Raw genomic sequence first — 25,546 nt, 5'->3', positions numbered from 1 at the left:
GACTTCAATTTTACACCTTACCTAGATCTCTTATTATATATATGACCTCTTTCCGTCTTCATAAATCTGAGAACCAGCAACACTTCTTTTACGATCTTGTGAAACACTACCTACCACGACACACCAAGTTTACACTCCCTTGCACCCAAACTCAGGACTTTCCGCAGCATAATGGCGTCCGTTCTCATTGTCGGCGTCCTTCTGATCCTCCGGGCCGTTTCTGCTTCACCGAGTGTCAGCCACCGACCTCATGGGTATTGCAAGCAGCTGGACATTCCGTTGCCTGTCACTGCAGAAACCGCTGTTTACGATATACCCAGAGTAGACAACGACATCGAAGCGGCTGCTTGGGCAATCTACGACGCCACTCGAACTACGGTGCATGGCCCCGGGAGCATCATCAAGAATACTACGACTTCCAGAACTTTCAACATTCATGCCCAGCTGTGCATCCCCAATGGTGCCCAGAAGAGCAAGAACAATACCTTGCAAATCGCCACCCACGGAGTCCACTACGACTCCAGATACTGGGACTCGACGTACAGGCCCGAGAAGCACTCTTATGTGGAGGCAGCTCTTAAGGCTGGATACTCGATCCTCACGTATGATCGTTTGGGAGTAGGCGAATCCGATCATCCGGACGCATACACCGTGGTCCAGGCTCCTCTTGAGCTGGAGATCCTCCGTCAATTGACTTTGATGGCCCGCAATGGCACTCTGTATGACTTTGCGAGCCATACCGAGCCCTCCGATGCTGCCTTCAATCAGTTGGAGGTCCCGCACAAAGTCGTTCACATCGGACACAGCTTCGGGTCATTCCTTACCTCCGCCTTCATTGCCAGGTACGGCCCTCTTACCGACGGAGCAATCATCACGGGCTATCTCTTGACGGAATTTCTCGCGAGCGCTGGTTCGACATCCTTCAGCGTCGAATATGCTGCCACAGGATCGCCTCCTTTTAACCGCTCAAGTGGTTATGTTGTGTGCCAGAGAGACGGTATCCAGAACATCTTCTTTGGGGGTAATCCGAAGACCGCCTTCACACCAGAGCTGCTCAACTACGGTATCAGCATCAAGCAACCTGTTCCCATCGGAGAGTTCGCCTCGGCCTTTTCCCTGATAGGCAACCCCGGGCCGTCTTTCAAAGCTCCCGTCCAGTTCTTCCTACCGGAGTTTGACTTCTACATCTGTCGTGGTGACTGCCGGGGTTTGGCGAATATCACAGCCTTGAACGAGACCTACCCCCACGCTACTGCTATTGAGGTGGCCATCCAGCCCAACACCGGACATGCGCTGCCACTGCACAACAATGCCACAGCAGGCTTTAAGGTCATGTTTGACTTCTTCTCCCGACATGGCCTCTAGCTGCCTAAATGGCGAACATGTATTTGCTAGTCGAGGAAACCGTCGATCTTCGGTCAAAGTGTTGATAGCTCTGTGTAGGGTCGTCTTTGTATCTAGAGCGTTATCTGGAGTAGCCAGTTATTAGAAATGAGAATAGACTTTCATGTACCGGGCTTGCCCCTGCCTCCGTGAGATTTTCCATGTTGCACTGTCACATAGTCATGGACGTGGACTATCTACCATAGTTACTGGCTTTGCAAACATGATAATTGCCGCATGTACCCCTGGCTGGTTAATTCACAAAAGTGAGGCATTGACTAGATTGGAAAACTTCATCTTTGCAAACTTCTTCGTGCTCGCCCCATCAAACGCACCTAGTTCGTGATGCAGACATAATTGTAATTTCTCTTGGCAATGAAATATCTTGAACTTGGAGGCGACATCTAACTTGATTGGAAGAAACTTATGTTCATATTGAGTTACAATTCATAAAGCTCAAAGGAGAGCATGTGCTATTCTAGAAAGCCCAAACAAAACCCATTCGCTCTCTCTCGCTTTCTAATATCTAGTATCTCCAACGACCGTCAGGATAGCCATTATGACGAATCGCCAATGGCGGATTGCTGTAATCACACCTGCACTGCCTGAATCTTTGCGAACATGGCATTGATATCGTCATTGGTCTTTTGCCTCAGCGGTCTCGAAAAAGGGAGGCGCTCCCACTCTGCTTGGTGATTAGCCCGACTCCAGCAAACAAAGAATCTCGAGACTTACCGAAGAACGTTTTGACCCACTCCTTGGGAGCAGCTCCCGCGGCATCGTCCCACAATGTCGTCAAGTATAAGGCTGTCGTCCCAAGGCTGCCCATCTGTTGGTTTTTTGAAGCATTGAAGGCGTCGTTGGCCCTCATGGCGTCTGCTACGCGGGCGGCCCTCGCCTTGGCCGCTCGTTCCACGGTCAGATACTTGGACTTTGGATCACGTCCGATATCGTCCAGGCCTAGCCTCTTGGATGTCGTCTTCCAGATTCTCGGGTTAAAGTGTAGGTTATCTCCAAGAGCAAAGTCGTTTCGGGACAGCGATCCGTCAAACTCGATGCAATCATGCTTCGCCAGGTCGGCCAAATTGAACGTCGAATAGTTGCCCGTTGTCGTGAGATTGCAGTCTTGGGCTTGTTTGAAAATATCGTCAAAGGAGTTGGGGGCGTAGTTGTAGGCACCGGCAACGGCATCTTGGAGAGTTGGCAGATCGATGTTCCTCCCTGAGCGAGGAAGCCAGCCGTGGTTAGCGAGGACGTTCAGGCCTGGGCATGGCGATCGGCCTAAGGACGGTTTTTTGTTAGTCGTCTGCAGATGCAGAGCTCAAGTGTTGATTTGGTAGCGCACTATCTCCTGGCCCAGCTGGAATCCATTCATGGCCTTTGCTAGGATGAAAATTGGGCAGTCCCGAGACGAGACTGCTTAACAGCACGGTGATGAACAGAGATCGCATCTTGGTTGATAAGAGAGTAATTCGTTGGGTTCTCAAGTGGCAACGCCGTTGTCTTTCTGCATTGTTTACTTCCATTCCATGACTGACGACGAATATTTATACCGGCCTCAAGCTTCTGGGATCGCATCTTGTCATATTCTAATCTGGCTTAGCACAGAGCGTATCGACGTAAATCACAAAGGTAATCAGGAGATACGGTACTCCGTACTCCTTACGTAGAGAAGCAACCAATAGGGGTCCATCTATCTGTAATCCTACTCGACTGGCGGGAGATTTTGAGGCAATGCCCGACCTACCGAAGCCTGTTCGTAGCCCACGAGCTCCAGCAGACTCAGCCTTCTGGCAATTATTTGTCAGGCTCAGGAGAAGTGACTACTGTACCTGTGTCGCAGGAACGATAGGTGATACTAGGCACACATGCTTATTATACGCTTGAAGGAATACGCCCGTGGCGATACGCCCCAAGGAATACGCTCGGCGATTGCTAGGATTGGGTGCAGTGTCAGCCCTAGGAGAATTTGGGCAAACCCCGGCGCCTTTGGCGTAGTCGCCCAATTGCGCGTTCTGCAAGCTGCGGAGAAAGCCGAAGCATTTAAACACTGTAAATCAGGTTGCTGGTGTGCTCAGAGATGCAGGCTGTCCACAAGCATGACTGCATGTGATGGTGAGCCCAGCCTTGTTTTTCAATAATATCTGTGACCCGGCCAGCTGGCGAGAATGAGGATCAATAGGCTCTCGTCCGATACCCGGCTATGCTTGTGCCAGTCGGGCGAACTGTTGGGTGACGGTGCTGGCCTTCTCATTGACTTGGAAGTTGAAGTGGCATTACTCTCAATCATGTTTGAAGGCATTGAAGCTTTTAGTTTGAGACTTTGAGTCTCTTTGCAACTGGGCATCGGCTCGTCCTCCGACGATGAGACTTCAAGTTATGTAATCTCACCGCCTCTCCAACCTCTTCAACGCACTGAGCAACAGCAATGGCACGATCGGACTCTCTCCCGGTAGCTACCGGCACTTTCTCGAAGAATTTCTGAAAAGATAATATTGTACGTCTTTTTTCCTCTTCACTTCTCTTTCAAAATGAATCTGGAACGCTCTAAGTTTGCATTGCCCCAGATTAACTGAGTCCAAGTTCGAGAGTCTCTCAGATGACGTCTCTCGGCCACAGTCGAAAAGGGAATAGCACCTTCAGCTGGCAGTTAGCAGGAGAGGCGGTGCAATACGTAAGACAATGAATTCCAAATTCCGATTCCAAATTCAGGAAGTTTAGCTCTAATAAATAAGCATATTTCACTATCACCTTGTATCGCCAACCTACGAGTTGACAATCAGTTATGGCTCAACAACTCATCATGCCCACCAGAGAGTTCAAGCAGCGTCGGTCACATGAAAAGTCAAGAAAGGGTTGCACAAGATGCAAGACACAGAGGAAAAAGGTTCCGTGCAGTGCATCATCGAGACACCGCTACGATTGCTGACAAGAGAAGCAGTGCGACGAGGCGCGTCCTATCTGCACCCGGTGCAAGAAGCGAAACCATTGTTGCAGGTACACGTTCGAGGATGATCGCTTTCGATCAGAGTCAACCGAAACCGGCGCTGGGCGAGACGTACTATCACTGGAAACCCCGTATTTAGATTATCTGAGCCTCCCCGAACCAAGCCCACGCAGCTCCGAGACAAGCTCAGATGAGATCTGCCTCAGTGATTCGGGCTTCTTCCCCGCATCCCCGTACCCTGCTTCTGGAGCTTCGGAAACGCGTCAGCAGCCCTCCACATTGAGCTCCGAAGAGCTGGAGCTGCTCAGCCACTACATCACACATACGAGTCGCGCCATTCCTTCCGATGCAGACGAGTTATACGCCCTTCACGTGGGAATCCCAAATCTCGCCTTCGGCAGCAGACCGGTCATGGGCTCGATGCTGGCACTTTCAGCAGTCTGCAAGTGCTACGACATTGTGCGGCATTCGCGCGCGCCTCTGGAGAGATTAGAGGAGATCAATGGCCTGTTCGTCCTGGCAGATCGACATCACAGAACATCGCTCCACCAGATACAAGCGGCCTTACACGATGACCATTTCGACACTGTTCTTGCCAATGCTCCCTTGATGGTGCTGTATGCATTGGCTGGCCATTCTGCTCGAGTGTTATTGGCCAAGAAGGCGAGGAGAAGCGGGAAAATTCTCTCCAACGAGATGTTTCCACTGCAATCGCAGTGGATAACCTCAATTCGTGCTGCCTACGTAGCCTACGTTGGGGTACACAACAGTTCGAGCCCCTGCAGCGATTTTGGAAATATCATACCGAATTCTCCTTGCGCTGTAAAAGACGACTCTGCTTCACATACAGCCGCTCTATCAGGAGGTAACCTCTATCCCCCTGAGGATGGCCCTTCTGAAGGGACAAGGCGGCTACTGCTGCCGATCGTGTCCGCCACATATGGGGCCGCCTTGGAGAAGCTCAATGCACGAGCGCAAACTGTCTGGATTGGAGAGGGCGACTTAAACATACACGCACGAAGTCTCCCCAACTCAGAGCTGCACGCGTGCCTTGCGTCTCTCAAACTTCTGGATGAACTGTTCACCACAGTATTTGCCCCTAATCAGTCAAGTCACGAACTACCTCCGCCAGCATCTTCTACGTCCAACTTCCAATTGAACGGACTAGAAAAGGCATCCCCTTGGTTGAGGAGATACTTGGCTCGTGTTACTTCTGCCACGCCATCCAAACTCTGGCGACGGACCATCATGGCTTTCTTGAATCGCGTTCCACTCGAGTATCTCCAGCTTGTTCAATCAGCCCTCGATCATATGCCAGTCGCGACACACCAAACCGACTCTGGTTCTCTCGATAAACCTATACCGCTGGGTACGGCACAACAGCTGGCAATGAACATCTTTTCTCATTGGCTGGTTCTTGTTATGCTTCTAGACGGAGTCTGGTGGATTGGAAGCATTGGCCAGTGGGAACTTGGGAGGGTCCTCTCGTTTGCGGAAGCCCAACGCTGGACTCTCGAACCAGCAGAGACTGGGGAATCTTGGTGGCCTGAGAGCATGTATGCTGTCCAGAAAGCAATTGCAGAGCCTCTAGAATGATTGCATCGCTACTACAATCTCCATTATGAAATACCCCATGGACCTAGTCCGAGCAACTCTGAGATATATGCCCGAACACGACGCGAATTGCTGATAGACAACGCCTACTTTAGCGGGCTATGCTAAGCATATGGACAATGAGTATCTAGTTTTGCGAATCGAAGATATGTTGTAAATCGAAATTGACGTCTCGTTGACACTTGTGAAACACGGGAACCTCTTGCGCGATACTGCGCTGGATAAATTGGTGAGTTACTCGAGTGGTTTGCATTATACGCTGGATCCTGTGAAAATCGCGGAGTAGAATCGAAAACACCGTAATTCTATAATAAGTCATAGTAAAACATAATAGCAAACACACGATAGCCTCTATCTGATTAGCCGCAGCATAGAAATGCGGCAGGTATTTGACGAAACAGATATAACCAATCGAACTTTGAACCGCCTCTCTACTCGGAGCCCACCGATTTATCCAACTCGACCAAATAGCCGATACTCCTCTCCGCCTCCGAGGCAAAGACTGCGTCGCTCATGGCTTTGTCGAACTCCTCCTTGCCAACGCCATCACCATTGGGACCCCATTTGCGGCCAAACTCGCCCACGAAGTTATCATAGGTCGTCGCTGGCTTTTCACGGCAGATGTCGCACATGACGCCCTTGAAGCCGTTATAGTCAAAACCGGCGCGAGGAAAGCGCTTCATCACAGCGTGGTACTCTTCGACGGTGATCACATTGCTCTCTGGAGCAACGATAGGAGCATACTTTGGCCCGTAGAAGTCGGCGCCGATAGCCATACTGGTTAGGGACACATCGGGTTCGGTGTAGGGCGTCAAGGTGAAGTTTGTGTGCAGCGCAATGGCATACCAAGATCTTTGGAGCCTGTCTTCGCTCCATTCTTTGGCAGGGGTCAAGTTATCCAGCTTGCTGCGAAGCCAGTCTCGTGCGAGGTCTGCTCCATCGACCTCGAAGCGCTTATGGGCGGAAAGGAGTTCCTTTGTCGAGGCCCAGCCCAAGTCGTGAAGCATGCAGCTCAGGGTGACCAATTCGAGATCCGGGTTGCCATAGACATGGGGAAGCTTCTTTGCGAGTATGAGGGCCCAATAAGCCGAGCGAACGGTATGGTTATGAACCAATGGGGCGCAGTGCTTCTCGGAGTACTTGAAAGCTGCTTCGGCAAGCGGAGAGCGTGGGAAGACAAGGCCGATTTCAGGGATGTCGGGAAGCGAGGTGGCTGCCATGATAAGGTTTGCGGGTGATTGATTGACAGACTTTTTATCGATGGGGTTTCCTATCTTGCTTCTTTTGTTGAATGCGTTGTAGGTGCTAAAAGAAGACTTGCAGCATTGCTCTCTGATACACAGTGCTTTTATAGTTGATGGCGAGATATAGTATTATGTAAAATATCCGATTCTTGTCGGATACTCACCATAGGCTTCAATGGCGAAGTATGGGAGCTTATAAAGCGTCAGATTATCAAATTGGTCTTTCGTAATCGCTCCAAGCCTGTATATCAGGCCACATGAGAGTATTCGGCCGGAGGTCGAGTGGGTTGTTAGTCGAGATGTCGTCAGGGAAATGCAGACAGTATGAAGCTATACAAGTTTACTTCATACTAGTGAGAGAATGCTAGGTGTCGCGATGTATGGAAGAAGTATTCCTTAGATCGAACTTTATTCACCACCTCTGTTGAGGTCCTTTGTAATCGGTCATTGAGACAAACACTATGAGGAGTCTAAAACATGTCACAGTTTGTCATAGTTTGGCCATTGCTACGGAGTACTAGGGCGTCGTTCCATAATGCTGATGACTTGATACTGCCCGCCAATATATTCGGAGAAAAGAATATTACATAGTTCGATACACCTATAGTGACAATACCTGCTTGTCTTGTGCCAACCTGCTGCTTAGCTCAGCTCTGTCCACATCCTGAATGTTGACACATTGCTCAATCGCCATTACGGCAGCCGTCGCCGCGCTTTGTCCCATGATCATATACGTTGGTTCCATCCGAATTGCTGCAAAGGCCACATGCGTGCTGCTCATCGTGACTGGGTTGAGAAAGTTGACGGCCTCGGTAGAGCGAGGAATAATACTCCCGAACGGAATGGGGAAGGGCTGCGGAACCGGAGTATGCACCAATCCTTCATTACGAATCCCCGAGTCAACAACGACTCTCTCCACTTCGTGCGAGTCAAGCGTGTAGGATCCGAGGCCGATGATGCTGTCCTCGGGGAATGTTTGAGGACTCTGTACGTCGCTTTGTTTCATAGTGTAATTTCCCTGCATGCGTCTTGCTTCCCGGATGTAGATTTCGTAAGGCCAGTTTCCGTTCGAGGTCCATTCATCTTTGGCGTATCCCCAAGTGCTTGCGGAATCCCTAAATCGCTGAGGGACTCGCGGATGGTTGGCAAGCGTCCAGAAAAAGCCCTGTGTATATGTTTTGTAGTTTTGAGCGATAGCTGCGCGGTCTGCGAAGCTCTCCTCGATGTAGTTTGTTTTCTTGACTGGGTCATAATTTCCACCAAGGAAGTCAGTGCTTACCCCGCCGTTCGAGTTGGTGTCTGTCTTGAGGTTCGGCATAAGCTGCTTTGTGAAAAATAGATCATGGTAGCCGGCTTCGATGTAGCGGAGTAGAATCTCATACAGATCTTCGTCATAGTCATCCGGTTTAGAAAAGGGCACTTGGTTGTCAGTTATCTGAGTCAAACTAAGTCGATAGTTGAATGCTTGAAGCCGAAAATTGTCGGCTGTACCATTGATTTTCTGGACGTCCCCGGCCGCAACAATATGGTCGATCCCCTTTATAAGCCCGCTGTTGGGATCATCGGGTGTAAGGTATGGTGACATCCCGAGATAGCCTTCCTCCGCGGCAATCAACACCCCTGCTAACGACTCGTCGAAATCTGATCGAGCTTCGCGGCCAATACTGTAGGAAATTTGAGCCGCAGCCATGAAGTCCCCCTCATAGCTAGTATCCATGAACATCAATGCGTCGTATACATGGCCTGAATGCGTCTTGATGGAGGTAATCCGGTTGTTTTTGATTGTGACACTACCGGCTGACGGGATAATAGTCTCATTCCGGAAAATGGGTATCTTCAACTCCTTCATCCAGTCCTCGAATATGCTCTCCGCTACATGGGGCTCGAACGTCCATTGTACCTGCTGAGATTCGTCTACCGCGGGCCCTGGCTGAGCAGCTATGTTTTTGGCTATGTACTGCGATCTTGTCTCTCTGGACCATGCAGAATCGGATTCATAGTACTGGTATACCCGACTGTAGAACTCTCTCGCAATGCCCCCGATAGCATTTCCATTCTTGGAGTCCGTCCAGCCAAGGCCAGATACGGTCATGCCGCCAATATGACTGGTCGGAGATACAATCGCAACGGTTCTGTTCATGCGTGTCGTCTGAATGGCCGCAGCAAGGGCTGCTGGGGTGGACCCGTATATGATGATGTCGTATGTTGCAGATTCAGATTGCGGGCAATCCGTTCTTTTTCCGCCTTGAGGGCGCAGGGGAGCTGAATCACTAATATGAGGAAGCATGGTAAAGATTAATATGAATAATGTTCTGAAGTAAAAGTTACGGAAACATGAGAATGGTCCGTACAGTCGTTGAGCTGCCATCTTGAATAATGGGCTCTTGGTATATGTCCTCGATCCAAAAAGAGTAGCAAGGGTGACCACTCATGAAATTGGAAGAGGAGCGGCTTCAAAGGTATTTATACCCGCCGAGTAATTGCGTCTTTTGCCGTGATTGTCCAACTTGAGAAGTATCACTATATCCTGGAATCAGTTGCTGGTAACACGTGTCTCACTACCTACGTAGGGGGAGCTCAATAACTTCCTGCATGTTTTACTCACAATAGTCCGTATGGTCTGTCTTAGAATCCTAAGCAAAAGTCATTTCTCAGCGCGCAACTCTTCAAAACTGTAAAACAATGTTGATTGATTCCGTGTTACCCGGTGTCTTTACTTCCATTGTGTGCGCATGGCAGCCTATGCACCTCCATTACCGTCGCAACGTGACCAACTCGACACCACAATGTGGACCAAATCTCAACGTTGCCATAAAGCCTTTTGTCAGCAGATGTGAGTTTGTGATATTGTCAGTTAATGGAATTTTGGCAATCTGTGGCTCGGGACAGCTTCCCCATCAAGTGCGAAGACGGACTCACGACAGTGATTGCCCTCTCTCGTCAACGGCGCATTGCGCAGTTTTCAAGTGGCCAGCTTCAGAACAGATCCAATGAAGCCAGCGAAGCCCATTCATCAGAGAAACAGATCACAGATCACCGTCGTGCCAGGAAGACAAACCAGGAACCCGGTATTGTGCTACCTCACCTTGCGTTGGACTCAACGCAACGCAGCGCTATCACAATGCCGGAAGATGTGATGAGACTGGTCTACGCGAAAAGAATGAGGAGGTGTTTCTCGCACAAAGCCGAACGCCAGCCTTTTTGGCGGGGTAGCGGCAACGGGTTAAAGCGATCAGCGCCTTCAGTGTAACAAAGTGTCCCTGTCAGCTACGCCAAGATCGGTTCTTGTGCCGCTGAGAATGGCACCTTGATCTACGAGCCAAGATGCTTCCCCGCCTCAGCATGGAAGAAGTGTCTCATGACCAGAGACTGTCCGAATTTATTAGCCAATGGCTCACCTGATAACTCCCTTGATGAATGTATGACGTTCTATCTCGATCTAGATGCATTAAATGGCATCATAACGTTGCAGCGGATGTCGCCTGCTCACGACTCTCCAGCGGATGAGTGTATAATCCAGCCACATCAACTTTGCTTGAACTGGCTAACCACTACTGAAGACTCTACTGAGCGGCGTCATATGAGGACCTTTTTCATACAAAGCCAGGATCCTAGATTGCATCAGGTCTTGGGACTTCCTTCTGTTGCCCATCTCATGCCAATATAGCGAAACCCAAACTTTTCGTTATTCCTCGTTTTGTCGCGAAGTGCACGCAGCTGAGGATAGTTAGATACTTGCGACCAAGTATAATCGCCGGTAGATATCCAACATCCGCTTTTATGATTTCCATGGACAACCTGCCACCGTGAACAGTTCGCAGACTTAAGTTAATGGCTTCAAATCATCCATGCCGACTGTGGTATTCCAGTTCATGCCGCCGTACATTCCATCATGCACTTGGTTGGGGAATTCTAGATCGTAAAGCCAGTGGTGATGGACTCCCGGTGTTTCCTCTGACGCGGCGTACATGCAATCCAGTGCCGCATGGTTGATGAAATGCCCCAAGTCTGATGTTTCGTTATCTGCAGATATGCCGAGCTCTTCATGTGCAATCGTGTGTGTTGCGCCTACGCCAGGGCCCTGGGGAACAATTCCTTTCAGTAGAGGTGCTCGGGATCTGGCGGCTCGGTCTTTCCCTATCAACCGCCGTAATGGCTTATATTCATCGCAGCAAATTTCGTCGATGTCCGATGGCCCCCTTTGACTCTTAGCACTTCTCATATGGCAAGAGCTTGAGAGCTTGTGTCCCAGCCTAAGCCTCGTATCTACTGCAGTTCATGCCCTGTCGACATGTTCGCCTTCAGCCCGAACACACAAGGCAGAGAGCAAGAAAGGTAAGCGCATACCATTGTGTATGTGTCTCGTATAGCCACCTCCATTTCTAGGTCTTCTTTGTGGGCTTAGAGCCAGGCAGTATTTTGGAATACTGATAGACGCATAGAAAGCCGATCCTGGGTATTTTGAGGCAGTCTCGCGAAAGCGGCGGGACGCAGCGAAGGATGGTGAGCAACAAGCCGCGTTTTTGTGAATTCGATTTGCGAGATGGTATATATTTACCAAAGAAATAGTTCAGATAGGTTGCAATATTTCAGGTAAAATTCACGAAGTCGCTGTTGGCTTTCGAAAACTCGATTTAACTATTCTACAAGGTCGACAACTTTCCCCCATTTCCCCAATGGACTGGTCGAGGAGTATTGGAGTTGTCGAAACAGAGATGTCGCCTCAAAGCCAATCAGGTTGAAGCTCATTTCCGTGAGGTCAAACCGCGATTGGTGAGTCTCTTTCATGCGTACGGACAAGTCCGAATCGTTGATGTTGAATGGTATAGGGGTGTTTGCACCGCTGTGAGGAAGCGTAGCGTCGTGGCCAGAATCTTCGCATGGGCGGAAATCAAGGACGCAGATACTCCACCGCAATATGCGCCTCAATTCAAAGATCAAGGGAGACAAGTCGAAGTGAGAACATCCCGGCGAACTCTACCGTTCTGTGCAAGACGAACCACCAGAGCGGCCAGGTTCCACATGAGCCTGATGATGCCGTAATTCCGGAAGCTCGTGAGAAAGATGACAAAAGCTTGCAACACTATTAACTCATTCGTTTCAATGAATTGGGCTCTAGCCTATGCCTGCTGTGTAGCAAATTTGTACCTGTCGATGAGAGCCCCCTTGTGATTACCGAAGATGTCGCAGCATTCGCTTTCCGTGAGACTCTCTATAGCGGCGAAGTAAATGGAGAATATGAGTGCCTCAAGTCCTTTAGGTATACAATTTGATTGCTTGATGGCTCGTAAAATGATCGGCTCCGTTGTAGGTATAGATAGAATTGTTATAAGCCTGTCGCAGTTTTCCTTGGACAAGCGCCATCAAAGCAGTGCCTGGTTAGGTAGCGGTTGGAGGCTGACCACGGAATGATGCTGAGCACCTATCCCAAAGATGAAGCTCTGGTCGGTAGGTCTGGAGTTTGACGTGATGGGTGCGTTCGAAGTCTCTGTATCATCCGGGAAGTCCATCAGTAAACTCTTCAGGTCATCCACCTAGTCAAGGCGAAGGGGAGAATTACGGAAATATAAAAGAAAAGAAAAAGATCATCGTAGTCTGCCGTCAGCCAGATGACGTACCTCTTCGTCCAAGATTGCCCAGAAGCCACTGCTGATGTGTCTGATTCGTCCATCTCCCACAGCCAGCCTGCCAAGCTCCGTGCCCAATTCAGTTACTGCATCACTCTGTGATCATTCGCTGTTGTTCATATCAGAACGAGGTCTAGAATCAGCCTCTCGAATACCTAAAGTTGGCCGTAGCTCTGCATCCTGAGAGGATGGTTGCGTGGCTATTTGGTTGTAGTTGTCTCGTCATTGGCCGATTACTCCCTCAAGATGCTGCAGCCTCTCCAGCATCCCTTACGTGATTCTTGGCCTGGTTGAGGGTCGTCTCGGCAAGAACAAGCAATCTGTGCCAACTAGGTGACAGTTGTCGCAAGGGTAGACTCTATCGCACTTTTTCTTCTTTCTTCCACACGATAGGCACGAGTATGGGCTCAACTATGCATGTCCAGTGTATTGTTCGGTTGTTCGGCCATTGGGTCGCGGAGAACCTGGCTTATCGGCTTTGGTGGGCAGCGTAAAATGCGCGGAGTCCATTTGTTATACTTCATTTGCTTTCTCCACGGCTGTTTGCAAAGAAGAATGTTCGGCCAGAATTAATTGCAGCTGAGGCAGCCTTATTAGAGTGGGAGGCTCTGGAGGTCAGCCTTAAATGAGCTGACTGAAGGACCGGGGGTTGCCAAACGGTTCAATCTGAGCGTACTCTTGGCAAACATCGCCAAGTCTGTTTGGCGATGGTTGTGGAGATCAGCCACTGTAAGCCGCAAGAATAAGGTTGGTCCCAACTCTGTTCTTACAGTCTCAATTGTTGGTGAACCAACCAAAAGATTAGGTAGGTCATGGAATTGACCGTTAATTAGCAACGAAGAGATTCGTAGTTGAAAACTAGAGTACTATTATTCATCTTCTTTCGTCATTTGTTTAGCTTTCTGGGATATTGCCCGATTAGAAGCAGTTGGCTTGACTCTCAAAGTTCCCGTCGTCGTAATCACCACGAAAGAAAGTGTGTGGGGCCCCCTGATTCCTGGGATTCAGGAGATGTTTCCCGGCATTGAGCGAATTGAATGCACAACCGTCAATGTTTGGGACGATCCGCGCGTCGTCGGCCCTGTGAAGGCCACAGGACAACCGACGTGTGCCTGGCTTTTCCAGCAATAGCTGCCCTCATGGACGGCTATACAACTAGGATATCATGGATGCCTCTGGAGATTACTTTTAGGCTAAAAATCGGCGCATTGCTGGGTCTAGATCGATATAAAGATGTTTCATGCCATAAGGGCTGACATAGTGTGATGTCCAACATGGTGATTATAACTGCATTGCTACCAAGGAAGATTTTGTAGGACAATTCTGCCAGATGGACATCGAGAAGAAACGATTAGGGAAAATAGTCGCCGTTGTTTCCCTTGATACGCTCGTATAGATGCCTTGAGAACAACAAGCAACTCTCCATGAACGTCTATGCCTTTTCCATACGAGTCTATACACTTGAGACAACTGGGCAAGGACAATAGCTAGCTCTGCCTGTTGGAGTAGGCAAGGTATGGATATACAGTTGGGTATATCCCTATACCAGTAGACGAATAAGTTTAAAAGATACCTCATTTAGTAGTTAGAGGTCCCGTCATGAAATTTTGTCTTACATCCCGTCAACCATCTGACACGAGGCAGTGCCACTGATCACGAGCTTACCTACTTAGGGTATGTTAGACGAAGAAGGTTATGGATGTTTATATGAGACATAAGAGAAGTTCTGGTTTGCAAGACTTACACTGGTTGAATAAGGGCATATGGCGATAATCGATCAGGGTATTAGATCAATAGATAACGTAACTAAGTAGCTTATGAATTCTGGAATACTAAGCATAACTCCACAGGGTACTATTACCATAGGACTGCCCAACGTAGGCGGTCCTCCTGTCACAAATTCTCCAATCGCTCTGCAGACAGAATGAATCACCCTATGCATGTTGGTTTCCTGCTATACTAAATATGGAAGTTGCAGGGTCAATGAGCCTTAGCCAAGAAATGCCTAGACGAGAGAAAACGCTTGTTCACATTACTCCGCAGCATGGCTGCATGGCTACCTTTGTAATTGCTCTGCAAACACTTTTCGTTGATTAACTCACTTGTTCCAATTACGTTGCTCCCCGAAAGGATACCGAAAGGAAGAAAAGAAACCCCTTCAGCCCCTGACACTGCTGCACTCCCTCATTTGTCTACCCCATAGTATTTAGTCACCGAGTAGGTATGGCGCGATTCTCGGCAGATTGTATATTTCTGCTCTCTCACTATTCTAAAACGTCTTTAACCTGACTACCGACTTTCTAAAGAACTGGCAACGGCAGTGGAAGCGGCCAGGGAAAGTCCACTGAGTCTCAACGTGGTTTTGTATTCCAGCCTTTGCTCGGTATAACCACTATGGCTTCTCCACAAGTGTTATCACACTCTAACGACATGGTTCCTCGGGATTTGCAGCTTGATGACTACCTTGTTTGCTATGGGATTGATGGCTTATAAAACCTCCAGTATACACAGTAAGGTTCCTTTGTAAATAGGCAATGGCAATTGACAGCGCCATTGTGCGATCAACTATGAAACGTCTCCTGTTCAGACTCAGTTGCAAGCCCTAAAGCTATGTGGCATTCTATTTATAAAGGCGTGTCCCCACAGCATTTGAGTCATCAACGCTGTGGACGACAGGGTGATTACTACAGGAGCGCACGTTTCAGGACTACTAATGCATTCCAGTCAGCCCTACAACTCCTACAATTACAAGGAGCAGTTGGAAAGCTGTGGAGAGGCTTTCTTGGCCACCACATTGAGGATTCAGAATATAGCACTATATAACTCGACGTGTCTCGATTGTTCCAATGATATCTCTTTCGCAAAGTACTCCGTAGGCATATTTGGGCCGTGTCTCTTTCTAAGTGACGACCAGGGGCCCTGTAAGCTTATCCTCGAGAGCCGCTTTCACGACGCCTCTATACGATGTTTGTCAGACAACTCTCAATTTTCGTATTACCGACCAATCCGAACAACCCCAATCTGCTAGTGGGCTTGCAGATTTCTAGCTTCAGTTACAACGGCGGTGCAGACTAAGCCTTCATCATTATGAAAGGATTCACGCCACTCCGTTGCTATTGGTCAACGCCAGATTACAAACAGCAACAACAACGGACGGTGCAGGCTCTCAACTTTCCTTCAATCTGCCCATTGACACCACTGAATACCATCATTTGGACATTTGGCGCCCCCTCAACCTTATAAAGACTACATGATGAGAAGGGTGCGGTAACCGTGCGCTTGGCATCAATCTGAAGTCAATTCACCTTCCCGCCGTGCTAAGCCTGGTTTGTCGCTCGCGGAAGCCCTTATTCGACCATGCCCTTGCGTAAGCATGCGAAGCCTCCTCCAAGGTTCACTTTCGTGATACCGGAATTCGAAGGGAATCAAATGAGATGGTTGAAAACCCATTCCGACGCAACAAGAAGCCACGCCGCGTACTGGAGCGGCCCTGCAAAGCGTCAGTGGCAGGTTGGCAAGGAGAGAAAGCAGAAGCAAGATAACGCCAACGTACCTAAACACGATGCGGATGAGCGCTTTGAATCCCAGGGCGTCGAGTCTGAAGGTCGCGACTCTGAATTTTCGACTACCCAATCCAGGCGGACAACAAAGCGAGCGAAAAAGAAGGGTTTACCACTGAGGCAGGACGATGCAACACCGCCTCACATCGCACCTATGGTCACACGATATCTTTCTGCTATCACATCCGAGGCGAAATCGACGAGCTCCTTTTCGGCCGATGTGGCAGCGTTGAGATTCTATAATGTCGAGTTTGTGAGGAGATTTGTCATGGTTGACAATGAAGACAGTGCCATGATGTTTAGTAGCTGCCTAATGGTAGGCTATGCTCATTACATAGCACTAACAGGACAAGGGACAACGACAACATTGCTGGAATTGAAGAGTCAAGTTATCCGCTACTTGACTTCCAAGATGAACTCCCCAGACGCATTGCTAAGTCCTCGCTGTCTGGTTGCCATACTGGCACTGGGAGCTCCCATTGTATGTCTGGTCTCCAGAGACTTTCCAAGAGGGCTCAGCATCAGAGAGTACATCAATGTAACTCTGGAAGAAGATTACTTATGCAATGAAGAGTCTGCAGTTGTAGCTCTAAGCTCGTACAACGAACAAAGACTTCACCGGCAAGCACTACGCAGACTACTTTTGAGAACGAAGACCGGTTTCCAGGATGGGGACAGCATCGCGCTACTTCAGTACATCTCTAACTACATGAAACTGTAGGTTTTTCCACTATTTTCAACTCTTCATAGCCTGCTAACATATTCGACAGTTCCATCTCTATAGAGGCCGCTGATTATCTACATACCCCTTCAGCAGACATTGAGACACTATTTCCAGTGACGGGTTTATCTCATGACTGCCCTATTGCCGAGCAATGGATATCACCTCTCACTCTTCAGTGGATCGACAAGACCTCTACGGTACACATTGAGGCCCAAATGCTGCTACTTGCGAGGCTGGTGCACAGTTGGCTTGCGACATTCTCTGACGATGGGAAACAAGGATCAGGGTCCACCGTGGAGGTACTACAAATGAGAGCAAATCTCCGTCAACAAATTGAAAGTTTTACACCTGCGGCAAAGGGCCAATACGAGGAAGCTGAAGCCATGTATGAGTGCTGCCGACGAGCAACGCTGGTATTGCTGGCCGCTGAACGGCTGCGCATTCCCATTTATGCCGCGGCGAAGCACGTGGAAACCAGGCCAAAAATCACGAAGCTGTTCCGTAAGACTGATCTGGCAAACCTTTGGGGAAACCACATAGGCTTGCTGTTTTGGGTTGCCGCAACATGTCAATTTGCAACTGCGGGTCACTGTTTTCCTCTCTTGTGTACAACGCTTCTGGCGAGGCTGGTACAGGAGCTTTCGCTGTCGGACCTGTACACCGAGGTGGCTATTGCTTCTCTCAAACGACTGAAGCGGTTTGAATCGTCATGCTGTTCTGTTGGAATCTGGTCCAGGAACTACTGCGAGCAGATCTCGAGTATTGGGGCGGGCTTATAGAGACTGTTTCGGTTACGGCTTCCTGACCGTTGAGAATATGTACCTCAAGTCAAGCTGATGTTTGGAAATATCAAATTCTTGTTGAGCCGGCTTACCCTGCGATTCCAGCCAGCGATGTTCTGGCGCCGTTGCCGAGGCCCGTGACACGGTACGCTGCGCTTAGCCACTTTCACTTCCAGAGACCAAGTTTCATTTTCTTGTAAGACTGTCAACCAATGTGACATCTCTTACCAAACCTAGCTTCCTACATGACAGCTCTGAAACACAACGCAAGACCAAGAAGACAGTACTCGTCACCGGCACAACCGAGTTTAGAGACCAGTAGATCCTGACACGGCTTGCTAACGAGTCGAGTAGATATAATCTATGATGTTGCGATGTGTGACCACGCTACTTGGAGTGCTCGAAGGTTGCCATCTTTGCCAGGGAACTAAATAACAGGGGCGACGTGTCCTGGCCTCTGCATGGCTTAATAAAAGAGGGATTTATCGATCTTTCTAGCATAGTAAATATGATCCTGTATATGGGTGTGATTTGTTCCTTCTGGGGGAGTTATAACGTGCTCGGTCAAGCAGTATCCAGTTGACTAAGGAGCTTGTCTAAATGGCAACTCCTCGCCATATCCCTGGCCACTACACTCCAACGGCCAGTGAGCTGCTCCGAAGCATCACCGAACGCCGTTTCGTCTACTGCTTTTAGCTCTTAATAGATGGAAGCAACGGCTATGCCCTCTCTTAATGGGCTGGCGAACGTGTCCTTTGTCACCTATCCGAGAAGTTGGGAATGCCACTGTCTATCTACCGCTTCTTTCCAGCCTCGCAGAAATCGCCGCTAACAGGGGTGCTGCATAGCTTTGTCCTCTTCGTTGATATCCTGAGCATTAGGGCCCAGATGAATGATTGGGAGGGCCACATCGGCAGTCCCACATGCAGCTGAGTAGGTTCCTGAACCTGTTCGAAATCAGCACCAGCGTGCGCGTCTCGCAATCTGAGAGCCTCATTGCCACCGAATGTCCCTGAAATGGGGCAGACCTTGAGGAAAAGCGAGGAGAAAGGGGCTTGGGTATGTTTGTGATCCTTGCTAGATTAGACGAACCGATGCTAATGGAATCATCTAACTCCTGGCCTCTCAGCAGGTTACGGCTGGGAGTAGCACGGGCCGTTTAAACCGTGATGGTAGATGACGGATTTGGGAGAAGGACCCTTTTGGGACAGCAATATTGTCCAGAAACTACAACACCGTATCTCCCTGACTGTTTTCACGCCACCTATAAGCGATGACTTGTGTGTCCATTTCTTTCTTTCCAAGTGCATATAATATCAGGTTGCATGAGGTACATGGCCACTGGTCACTTGCTCTCATGGCGATCTTAAACGATCAACATATGAAACATTTCTCTATCTGCCTTCGATGTAATAAAATTATCATGTAACTTAGAGAGCGATGCTCACATTGTCTGAAGGACCTAATAACTGCGTTAGTGTAGTATACCTTGAGGTAGTCAGCCAGCGACAATCCCGATCTGGTGAGCGGCTAGCTTTCTATTTCACCCATATTTCGCAATGCCATCGGAAGATCTCCCACTGTAGATGCAGACGGCGTGAGAATGATGTTTGAGACCCAAATTCCAATCTTCAGTATATTCCACCATCAGACTGAATTGGAGACTAAACTAATCATTACAAGGGCTACTATAGAGGTACTTTCGGAGCGCCAGGGTTATCATGAGGGAGACATTCTTCCTCGGTTTCTCATGATAAAGTTTCTGCGGCTTGTCTCTGATAGAAGTTTACGACGAACCAGCATGAAGTCTCCAGTGGATTTCGGCAGACTGGTTAGGAAATAGGTGTTGAACCCACTCAACCCACCTCGCATCTTCCCGGGTCAATAGCGGGGTTGTAATATTTTAGTTCGTAACGTTCTTCGCTGGGTCAAAACCTTACTTCCATCAATGGCGAGCAATTTGGAGTTCTACCAATCAAAAAGGCCAGAATTGGACCGAATGCTCCGCGTATCTCAACGGTTTACACTCGTCTGATCGAGGTTTTGTTGGCTGATCGAGGCAAGCTGAACTGCCACTTCACCCCAAGTCGGGGTATGTTGCCTAAAGTCTAGTGTCTGAGAACGTAGATTGATCAACTACGCGCTTGTTATTCCTGAGGTAAGAAATCGAGATTATACAGACTACTCGCAGTGGCGTTATCAGCCGTAGCATATACTCTCATGTGTGCTTTTAAGGCTGCTTCCCACAACATGCACCTCAGTCGTCCTCTTTTGCCTCGACGCAGCCACTACCCTATGAATGACATCATGTGTAGTTGGACCATAACATGCCAATCTGTGCCATCAAATATGAATGTTTGGCACTGTAGTAGTCTACGCCTTTTCCTAAGTGACCCCTTGAGCTGGGCGTGCCTGGCTGCCGATTGAATAGCATAGGGGCACACATTCGCAAGTATGGCCTGCTCAGAAGTAGTATAAGAGCTTGAGAAGCTTCAAGTCCCGATTTACCTACTCAGAACAGTCAGCAATTACCAGAAGCCTCAGATTGCCATTTCCAAAGAGCCTTCTATTACAGCCTTGGTCAAAATGGTCGTTCTTATCACAGGCAGCACCGGCTTCCTCGGCGGCCACTTGGTTAAGGAAGCCTTCACACGCGGCCACAGCGTCCGCGCCGTCGTGAGAACGGAAGCTTCATTCAAGAAGCTCGTCGATCAATTCCCTCAGTTCGCATCGAAGCTTTCCCATGTCGTTGTGACGGACCTCACCAAGCCAGAATCGTTTCAAGAGGCGTTTGAGGGCGTGACCGGCGTCGTTCATGCCGCTTCTCCCTTCAATCTTGAGCCAAAGAATAATGAGGAAGATTTGCTCAAACCTGCTATTCAAGGATCGGTAGCCATACTCGATGCTGCCCTACGTTACGGAAAGGACGTCAAGCGAGTTGTCGTCACGTCGTCGCACGCCTCTGTCGCGGATATTACCAAAGGGAAACGAGTCGGCTATGTGTACAACGAAAAGGACTGGAACCCCATCACTTATGAGCAGGCCGCCGACCCATCTACAGACGGCGTAACTGCGTATTGCGCTTCAAAGGCCCTGGCCGAGCGTGCCGTCTGGAAATGGGCAGAGGAGCACCCCGACGCACCATTCGACGTTGTCACGATAACTCCGCCGTGGATCTTTGGCCCCTATGCCACTGAACTGACCTCCACGAAGCACCTCAGTGAAAGTGTCCGCCTCATCTACAACCTCTTGGGCGCCAAAGACGTGCCCGAGTTTGACTTTGGCGGGTATGCAGATGTTCGCGAGGTCAGTGCCGCCCATCTACTTGCCCTTGAAGTGCCGGCGGCCGGTGGAGAGCGCTTCTGGGTTGGGCAGCCTCTCCGCTGGCAAACTGTGGTGGATATCGGGAGAGAAGAATTTCCCGAACTGAGATCGAGACTGCCAGTGGGAAAGCCAGGATGGAGAGAGGATGCCTACGGTGTGGATGGCAGCAAAGCAGAGAGGGTCTTGGGTCTGAAGTATTTGACAATGAGAGACACTATCAAGGACACATTTTCCCAGCTTTTATCGGCGGAACGAGCTGAAGCAGCGGCAGCATAAACAGCCTGCACGTTTTGGTGAGGAGTGTTCCGATCTCGAGCAGATCTCTTATTCGTACTGTACTCCTGGCACACAGATTGAGCAAGGATGCTGATGCCAGAATCCTCTACTAGGTTACATGTAACAAACTATGTCGCTCAAGTGCTCTGAATGATCATCACTCATCCATCCACCATTCTTCACAGTCGGTGTTAGAAAGGATAAATAAAAGCGGCTGAAGGCCAAAGTCCTCTGCAGTCCGCATCAAACTCCAAAAGCCCTGCGAAACAGGCATCACCAGTGCTACCTCAATGACTACCTTACCTTGTACTTCGTAAGATGCTCAACAGATATTACTGCAATAGAACGATACTGGAACTGCTACGTAACAAAAGGTTAGAGAAGTAACTCGTATGTATAGGGGACTGAAAAGCCAGTAGGGCTACGTCGTACTATCCAGGCAACTCTCTACGGAGTACAGTACAATTTACTCCACCTTTGCCTTATTGGTAGTATTCTGATCCCAAAGCAACCCTCCCACATTCATTTTCCACCACAACAGCAGCTCCTTGACAGGCGTACGGTCCCTATGCCGAAACGTTCTCCCCGCGGCGGTCTGGGGCGTAAGCTCCAGTCTCTTACCCAGCGAAAACTGCTCCACATGTTTTATGCACCGGTCGATTGCCATGTGAACACTTCGTGCATACAGCGTCTCCTCACTGTCCCCTGGCAGGATTGGGGGAGAAACAGTATCCAGCACATCGCCCCCGTCCAGATGCGGTGTTAGCTGGTGTAAAGTCGCCGACACCTTGTCCAATGCCCCATCGTAAAGCGCAAAGAAGATGCAGTGGTTCCCCTTGTACTCCGGCAGATGTCCGATGTGAAGGTTGATCATCAAGCCGCCGCGCTCGTTCAGTTTCCGACCGATGAATTTAGTGCCCGAAACGATCGTCAGCTCAGGCTTCCACTGTTCCACCGCATCCCACACCTCGCGGCAGTTGACGCTGTCCACCGTGAGGTCTGGGGACGTGAAGACGTGATCCCGGGGGACCAAGCGGTCGAAGTAAGCCTTGCGCTGCTGGTCATGTCCAGAATAATGGCGTCGCAGGCCGTGATACTTCATGTAGCATGCGTCGACGAAGCGACGTTTTTCCACCAACTGGCGGATCTGGCCTTGGTTTGTCTCCAAGATGCAACGGTATCCTGGAAAAGCCTGGTCGAGACGGTATCGGAGGTAGCTGTGCTGAGGGCCGTCTGAGCAGAGTACGAGCACCCTCATCGGCTGCCGAGCTTCCAGTCCGCGCAGGGACAGCGGCTCAGGGAATCGAGACTTGTACCTCTTAGCAACGGGAAGCCTGCCGCGATCGGGGTGGAAGAGCACATGCATGGGGTCATGCTCGCCGACCAATGATCGCCACACAGCCCGAGCGATAGCGGGTGCCTGCGCAAAACCGCCGGTGTTGTTGCCACCGGTGATGATGAGCTGACCGCCCCTTGCAGTAGGGATTCTTTCGAAAACCCCCAGCCCAGTAGCTGTGAATGGCCGGACGCAAAACTTGCGGTTTCCGCCTGGGTACAAACTGCCACGCTCCTTGGCTGCCGCATATCCCTGTGGGAAGTAAATGCTTGCCACTTTCTCGAGCTCGTCGAACAAGGCTCTGAGCTCTGGGGAGTCATGGGCGGGACGATCTAGCCCAACGAAGCCGTACCCACCTCCAAACATCAGGATGTCTTCCCCTGTCTGCACGTCTTTGGCAACGGTGACATTGATGTCCTCTACAAGGTGATGCCGGCGGTGGATCTTCATGGAATGTTGCAACTGCGGGTGCAGGTTGGGAATCTGCAACCAGATGCCGAGCACACCTTGGATGAGGTTCTCGGACGCACTTCCAGCGAGCAAGGCATTGCCGGTCACTCCGGCATTTACCACAACGTGGTCCGCCTCCAGAGGGCCAAGCTCTGACTCTACCGTGGTCACTTCGCCCACAGCATTTCGCTCGATGCTCTGCACCTCACAATCCCAGACGAACTCCCCGCCCAGCGCCGTGATGTGGTCGATCAATTTTGCCATAAAGGGGTGGATATTGACTGTAAATCCGTCCACAGTGATGCCTCCAGCGAGGTGGTCCGACTCGGCTGCGGAGCGGAAGCCGGGGTTTGCAAGAAGAAACTCCTCTGGAGTGGTGGCATGGACCATGGCACCCAGTTTGTTGTGTAAGTTGATTGCTGCTTCCAGAGCAATCGGCTCCACGTACAGGCGGAGGATGTCCTTGCGAAATTCGACATCTTGAAAAAGCTGTGGAGTTGTCTCAATGAGTTCGTTCCACAGCTTGCCGGCTTCTTGGTTGATGTGATGTATGTTCTCTCTGAAGGCTAATGCCATCCAAGCTGGAACCTGCTCAAAGGTGTTCACCCAACTAAGTTCCGCAGCAGTAAAGTCTTTGGGTGGCTTTACGCTCCATCCGCCATTGCGGGCAGTCTTGCGGAAGATGGACTGCATGTTCTGATAGAGCTTGCTACCCTTCTCGTTGTAGTTGTCGGCCTCGGTTTGAGTAAACATGCGGGCGTTGCCACCACCATTGGTAACGCCGAGTCGTGTCCAGTCCTTGCAAAGGCGAGGATTCGGACCGGCATCTACGATGCGTACTCGATATCCACGTGAAACCAGAAACAGTGAAGTAATCAAGTTCACAATGCCGGCTCCAACGAGCAGGATAGACTTCTTGCTGTCGTGTTCCTTTATGCTATTCGGCCTGTGGACCCCAGCATTGGCGCGAGCACTCGCGTAGAGCAGTTCTGCCTCTCGAAGTATTGACTCCTCCCATTCTGTTGCAGTACCCTTTTGCTCTGGGAATTCTTTTATCTCAGCCACGCGGCCATTGGCATATTCTTGAAGACGGCCAATGCTTCCTGTGTCTCTGACCAGCATGGACTTGGGAATGTGGGAAGCTTGGTTCAGCCAGAGATTCAACAGATCACTGGTAGCTTCTGGACCATCGCATATCCAAACATCCACAGTCTCTGGACTGGCCAGTGGAATGGAAAGGTCGGATGTAGCATCACAAGCGTGTATGTATGCAGACAAGTTGGGCTCAGAAGGAAAGGAGGGGAGACTGGTGGTAACAAGGAGCTTCATGGTCAGCTCTATAAAGCTTTGGTCTTCCAAAGCTTTTGACTGTGCTTGGAAATTTCTGGCCTGCTGGATGTTGTTCAATGACTGTTTCCTCGAATCAATACTCGCAACTGAGTCTTATATAGTAGTACGAAATACTCTCAACGCTCTACTTCACGATCTTTGTATGACCCCCACACATTGTAGATGGATTGTGGTTACGTACAATTATATTCTAGGCTATATGCATCTACTGGGTATATTTTGAGCACATGCCGAATCTCCTGAATCCATGTGATTCTCGTACGAGGACGATGAGTCTTCTCGGTTACACTGGGATCAGCATCGGTTGCCCTCCAGCCCACTCGAAAGGCCAAGGAGCCAAGTTCAAGGACCAGCCCTTGCCCACCAGAGACGTGTTATCCAACGTTACGGCCCGCACCGAAGCCTCACGCATTGTAGATTGCTTTTCTTCTATCATTTGAGCTTGTAGATAGAATCATTTACATGAAGTGGAATCCACGCCCAAGACTCTTCCATAGAGGAATTGAGCGAAGTTGAGATGACAAACTCTCTTATGGAGCTACCTCCATTATCCAGGCAGTCCATAGGCCAGTTTGAACAAGGATACAATGTCATAATTGCAACGAGATATTGCTACTGTAAAGTATCATTCGTCTCACGTCAGACAATGCGATCATCTCCAAAACTCCTACATATGAACCTTTATGCCTGATTGTATACACATAACTACCGTTGCAGGGTCTCGGTTGTTTCTCCGAGCATGTGAGACATGCCTGCTACAGAAGGACGCTCTCCGCCACAATAAGTACATTGCCGAGCCATGTACAATAGAGCGTACAAGTACTCCGCAAACCATCCCACCATATTAAGGTAGTACATAAGGTACTTCGTACGAAGTAAGGTAGTATGTATAGTCTCATCAAACAGGGATGCATGAGCTTTTCCTGACA

The 25,546-nt window shown here is 49.6% G+C and overlaps 9 protein-coding genes across 9 annotated transcripts; 4 read left to right on the top strand and 5 right to left on the bottom strand.

Moving 5' to 3' along the window:
• Positions 1–171: 171 nt before the first annotated feature.
• Positions 172–1,381, top strand: BBK36DRAFT_1190750 (hypothetical protein; the record flags this gene model as incomplete). The annotated part of the gene is made up of 1 exon (XM_024896684.1): positions 172–1,381. One exon carries the CDS (start codon positions 172–174, stop codon positions 1,363–1,365), a length of 1,194 nt encoding a protein of 397 aa, XP_024751738.1. The 3' UTR covers positions 1,366–1,381.
• A 592-nt stretch (positions 1,382–1,973) lies between these two features.
• Positions 1,974–2,834, bottom strand: BBK36DRAFT_1190746 (Cloroperoxidase; the record flags this gene model as incomplete). The annotated part of the gene is made up of 3 exons (XM_024896683.1): positions 1,974–2,071; positions 2,119–2,664; positions 2,729–2,834. 3 exons carry the CDS (start codon positions 2,832–2,834, stop codon positions 1,974–1,976), a joined length of 750 nt encoding a protein of 249 aa, XP_024751737.1.
• A 1,414-nt stretch (positions 2,835–4,248) lies between these two features.
• On the top strand, positions 4,249–5,926 carry BBK36DRAFT_1166331 (hypothetical protein; the record flags this gene model as incomplete). The annotated part of the gene is made up of 2 exons (XM_024894899.1): positions 4,249–4,380; positions 4,601–5,926. The coding sequence occupies 2 exons, from the start codon at positions 4,249–4,251 to the stop codon at positions 5,924–5,926; spliced, it is 1,458 nt and encodes a 485-aa protein (XP_024751736.1).
• A 449-nt stretch (positions 5,927–6,375) lies between these two features.
• On the bottom strand, positions 6,376–7,164 carry BBK36DRAFT_1138534 (metal dependent phosphohydrolase; the record flags this gene model as incomplete). The annotated part of the gene is made up of 1 exon (XM_024893245.1): positions 6,376–7,164. One exon carries the CDS (start codon positions 7,162–7,164, stop codon positions 6,376–6,378), a length of 789 nt encoding a protein of 262 aa, XP_024751735.1.
• A 625-nt stretch (positions 7,165–7,789) lies between these two features.
• Positions 7,790–9,475, bottom strand: BBK36DRAFT_1166329 (hypothetical protein; the record flags this gene model as incomplete). The annotated part of the gene is made up of 1 exon (XM_024894898.1): positions 7,790–9,475. The coding sequence occupies one exon, from the start codon at positions 9,473–9,475 to the stop codon at positions 7,790–7,792; it is 1,686 nt and encodes a 561-aa protein (XP_024751734.1).
• Positions 9,476–11,011: 1,536 nt separating this feature from the next.
• Positions 11,012–13,325, bottom strand: BBK36DRAFT_1166328 (hypothetical protein; the record flags this gene model as incomplete). Its single annotated transcript, XM_024894897.1, has 9 exons — positions 11,012–11,428; positions 11,480–11,615; positions 11,747–11,799; positions 11,836–12,112; positions 12,211–12,303; positions 12,337–12,536; positions 12,591–12,722; positions 12,807–12,909; positions 13,228–13,325. 9 exons carry the CDS (start codon positions 13,323–13,325, stop codon positions 11,012–11,014), a joined length of 1,509 nt encoding a protein of 502 aa, XP_024751733.1.
• A 2,847-nt stretch (positions 13,326–16,172) lies between these two features.
• Positions 16,173–17,878, top strand: BBK36DRAFT_1166327 (hypothetical protein; the record flags this gene model as incomplete). The annotated part of the gene is made up of 2 exons (XM_024894896.1): positions 16,173–17,092; positions 17,146–17,878. 2 exons carry the CDS (start codon positions 16,173–16,175, stop codon positions 17,876–17,878), a joined length of 1,653 nt encoding a protein of 550 aa, XP_024751732.1.
• Positions 17,879–20,467: 2,589 nt separating this feature from the next.
• Positions 20,468–21,481, top strand: BBK36DRAFT_1190738 (NAD(P)-binding protein; the record flags this gene model as incomplete). The annotated part of the gene is made up of 1 exon (XM_024896682.1): positions 20,468–21,481. One exon carries the CDS (start codon positions 20,468–20,470, stop codon positions 21,479–21,481), a length of 1,014 nt encoding a protein of 337 aa, XP_024751731.1.
• A 466-nt stretch (positions 21,482–21,947) lies between these two features.
• Positions 21,948–24,596, bottom strand: BBK36DRAFT_1156674 (nucleotide-binding domain-containing protein; the record flags this gene model as incomplete). The annotated part of the gene is made up of 1 exon (XM_024893946.1): positions 21,948–24,596. One exon carries the CDS (start codon positions 24,594–24,596, stop codon positions 21,948–21,950), a length of 2,649 nt encoding a protein of 882 aa, XP_024751730.1.
• Positions 24,597–25,546: the final 950 nt, after the last annotated feature.

Source organism: Trichoderma citrinoviride (genome assembly GCF_003025115.1).
Source record: "Trichoderma citrinoviride strain TUCIM 6016 unplaced genomic scaffold BBK36scaffold_3, whole genome shotgun sequence".
NCBI lineage: Eukaryota > Fungi > Ascomycota > Sordariomycetes > Hypocreales > Hypocreaceae > Trichoderma > Trichoderma citrinoviride.
This window is presented reverse-complemented; position numbering and strand designations above follow the sequence as displayed.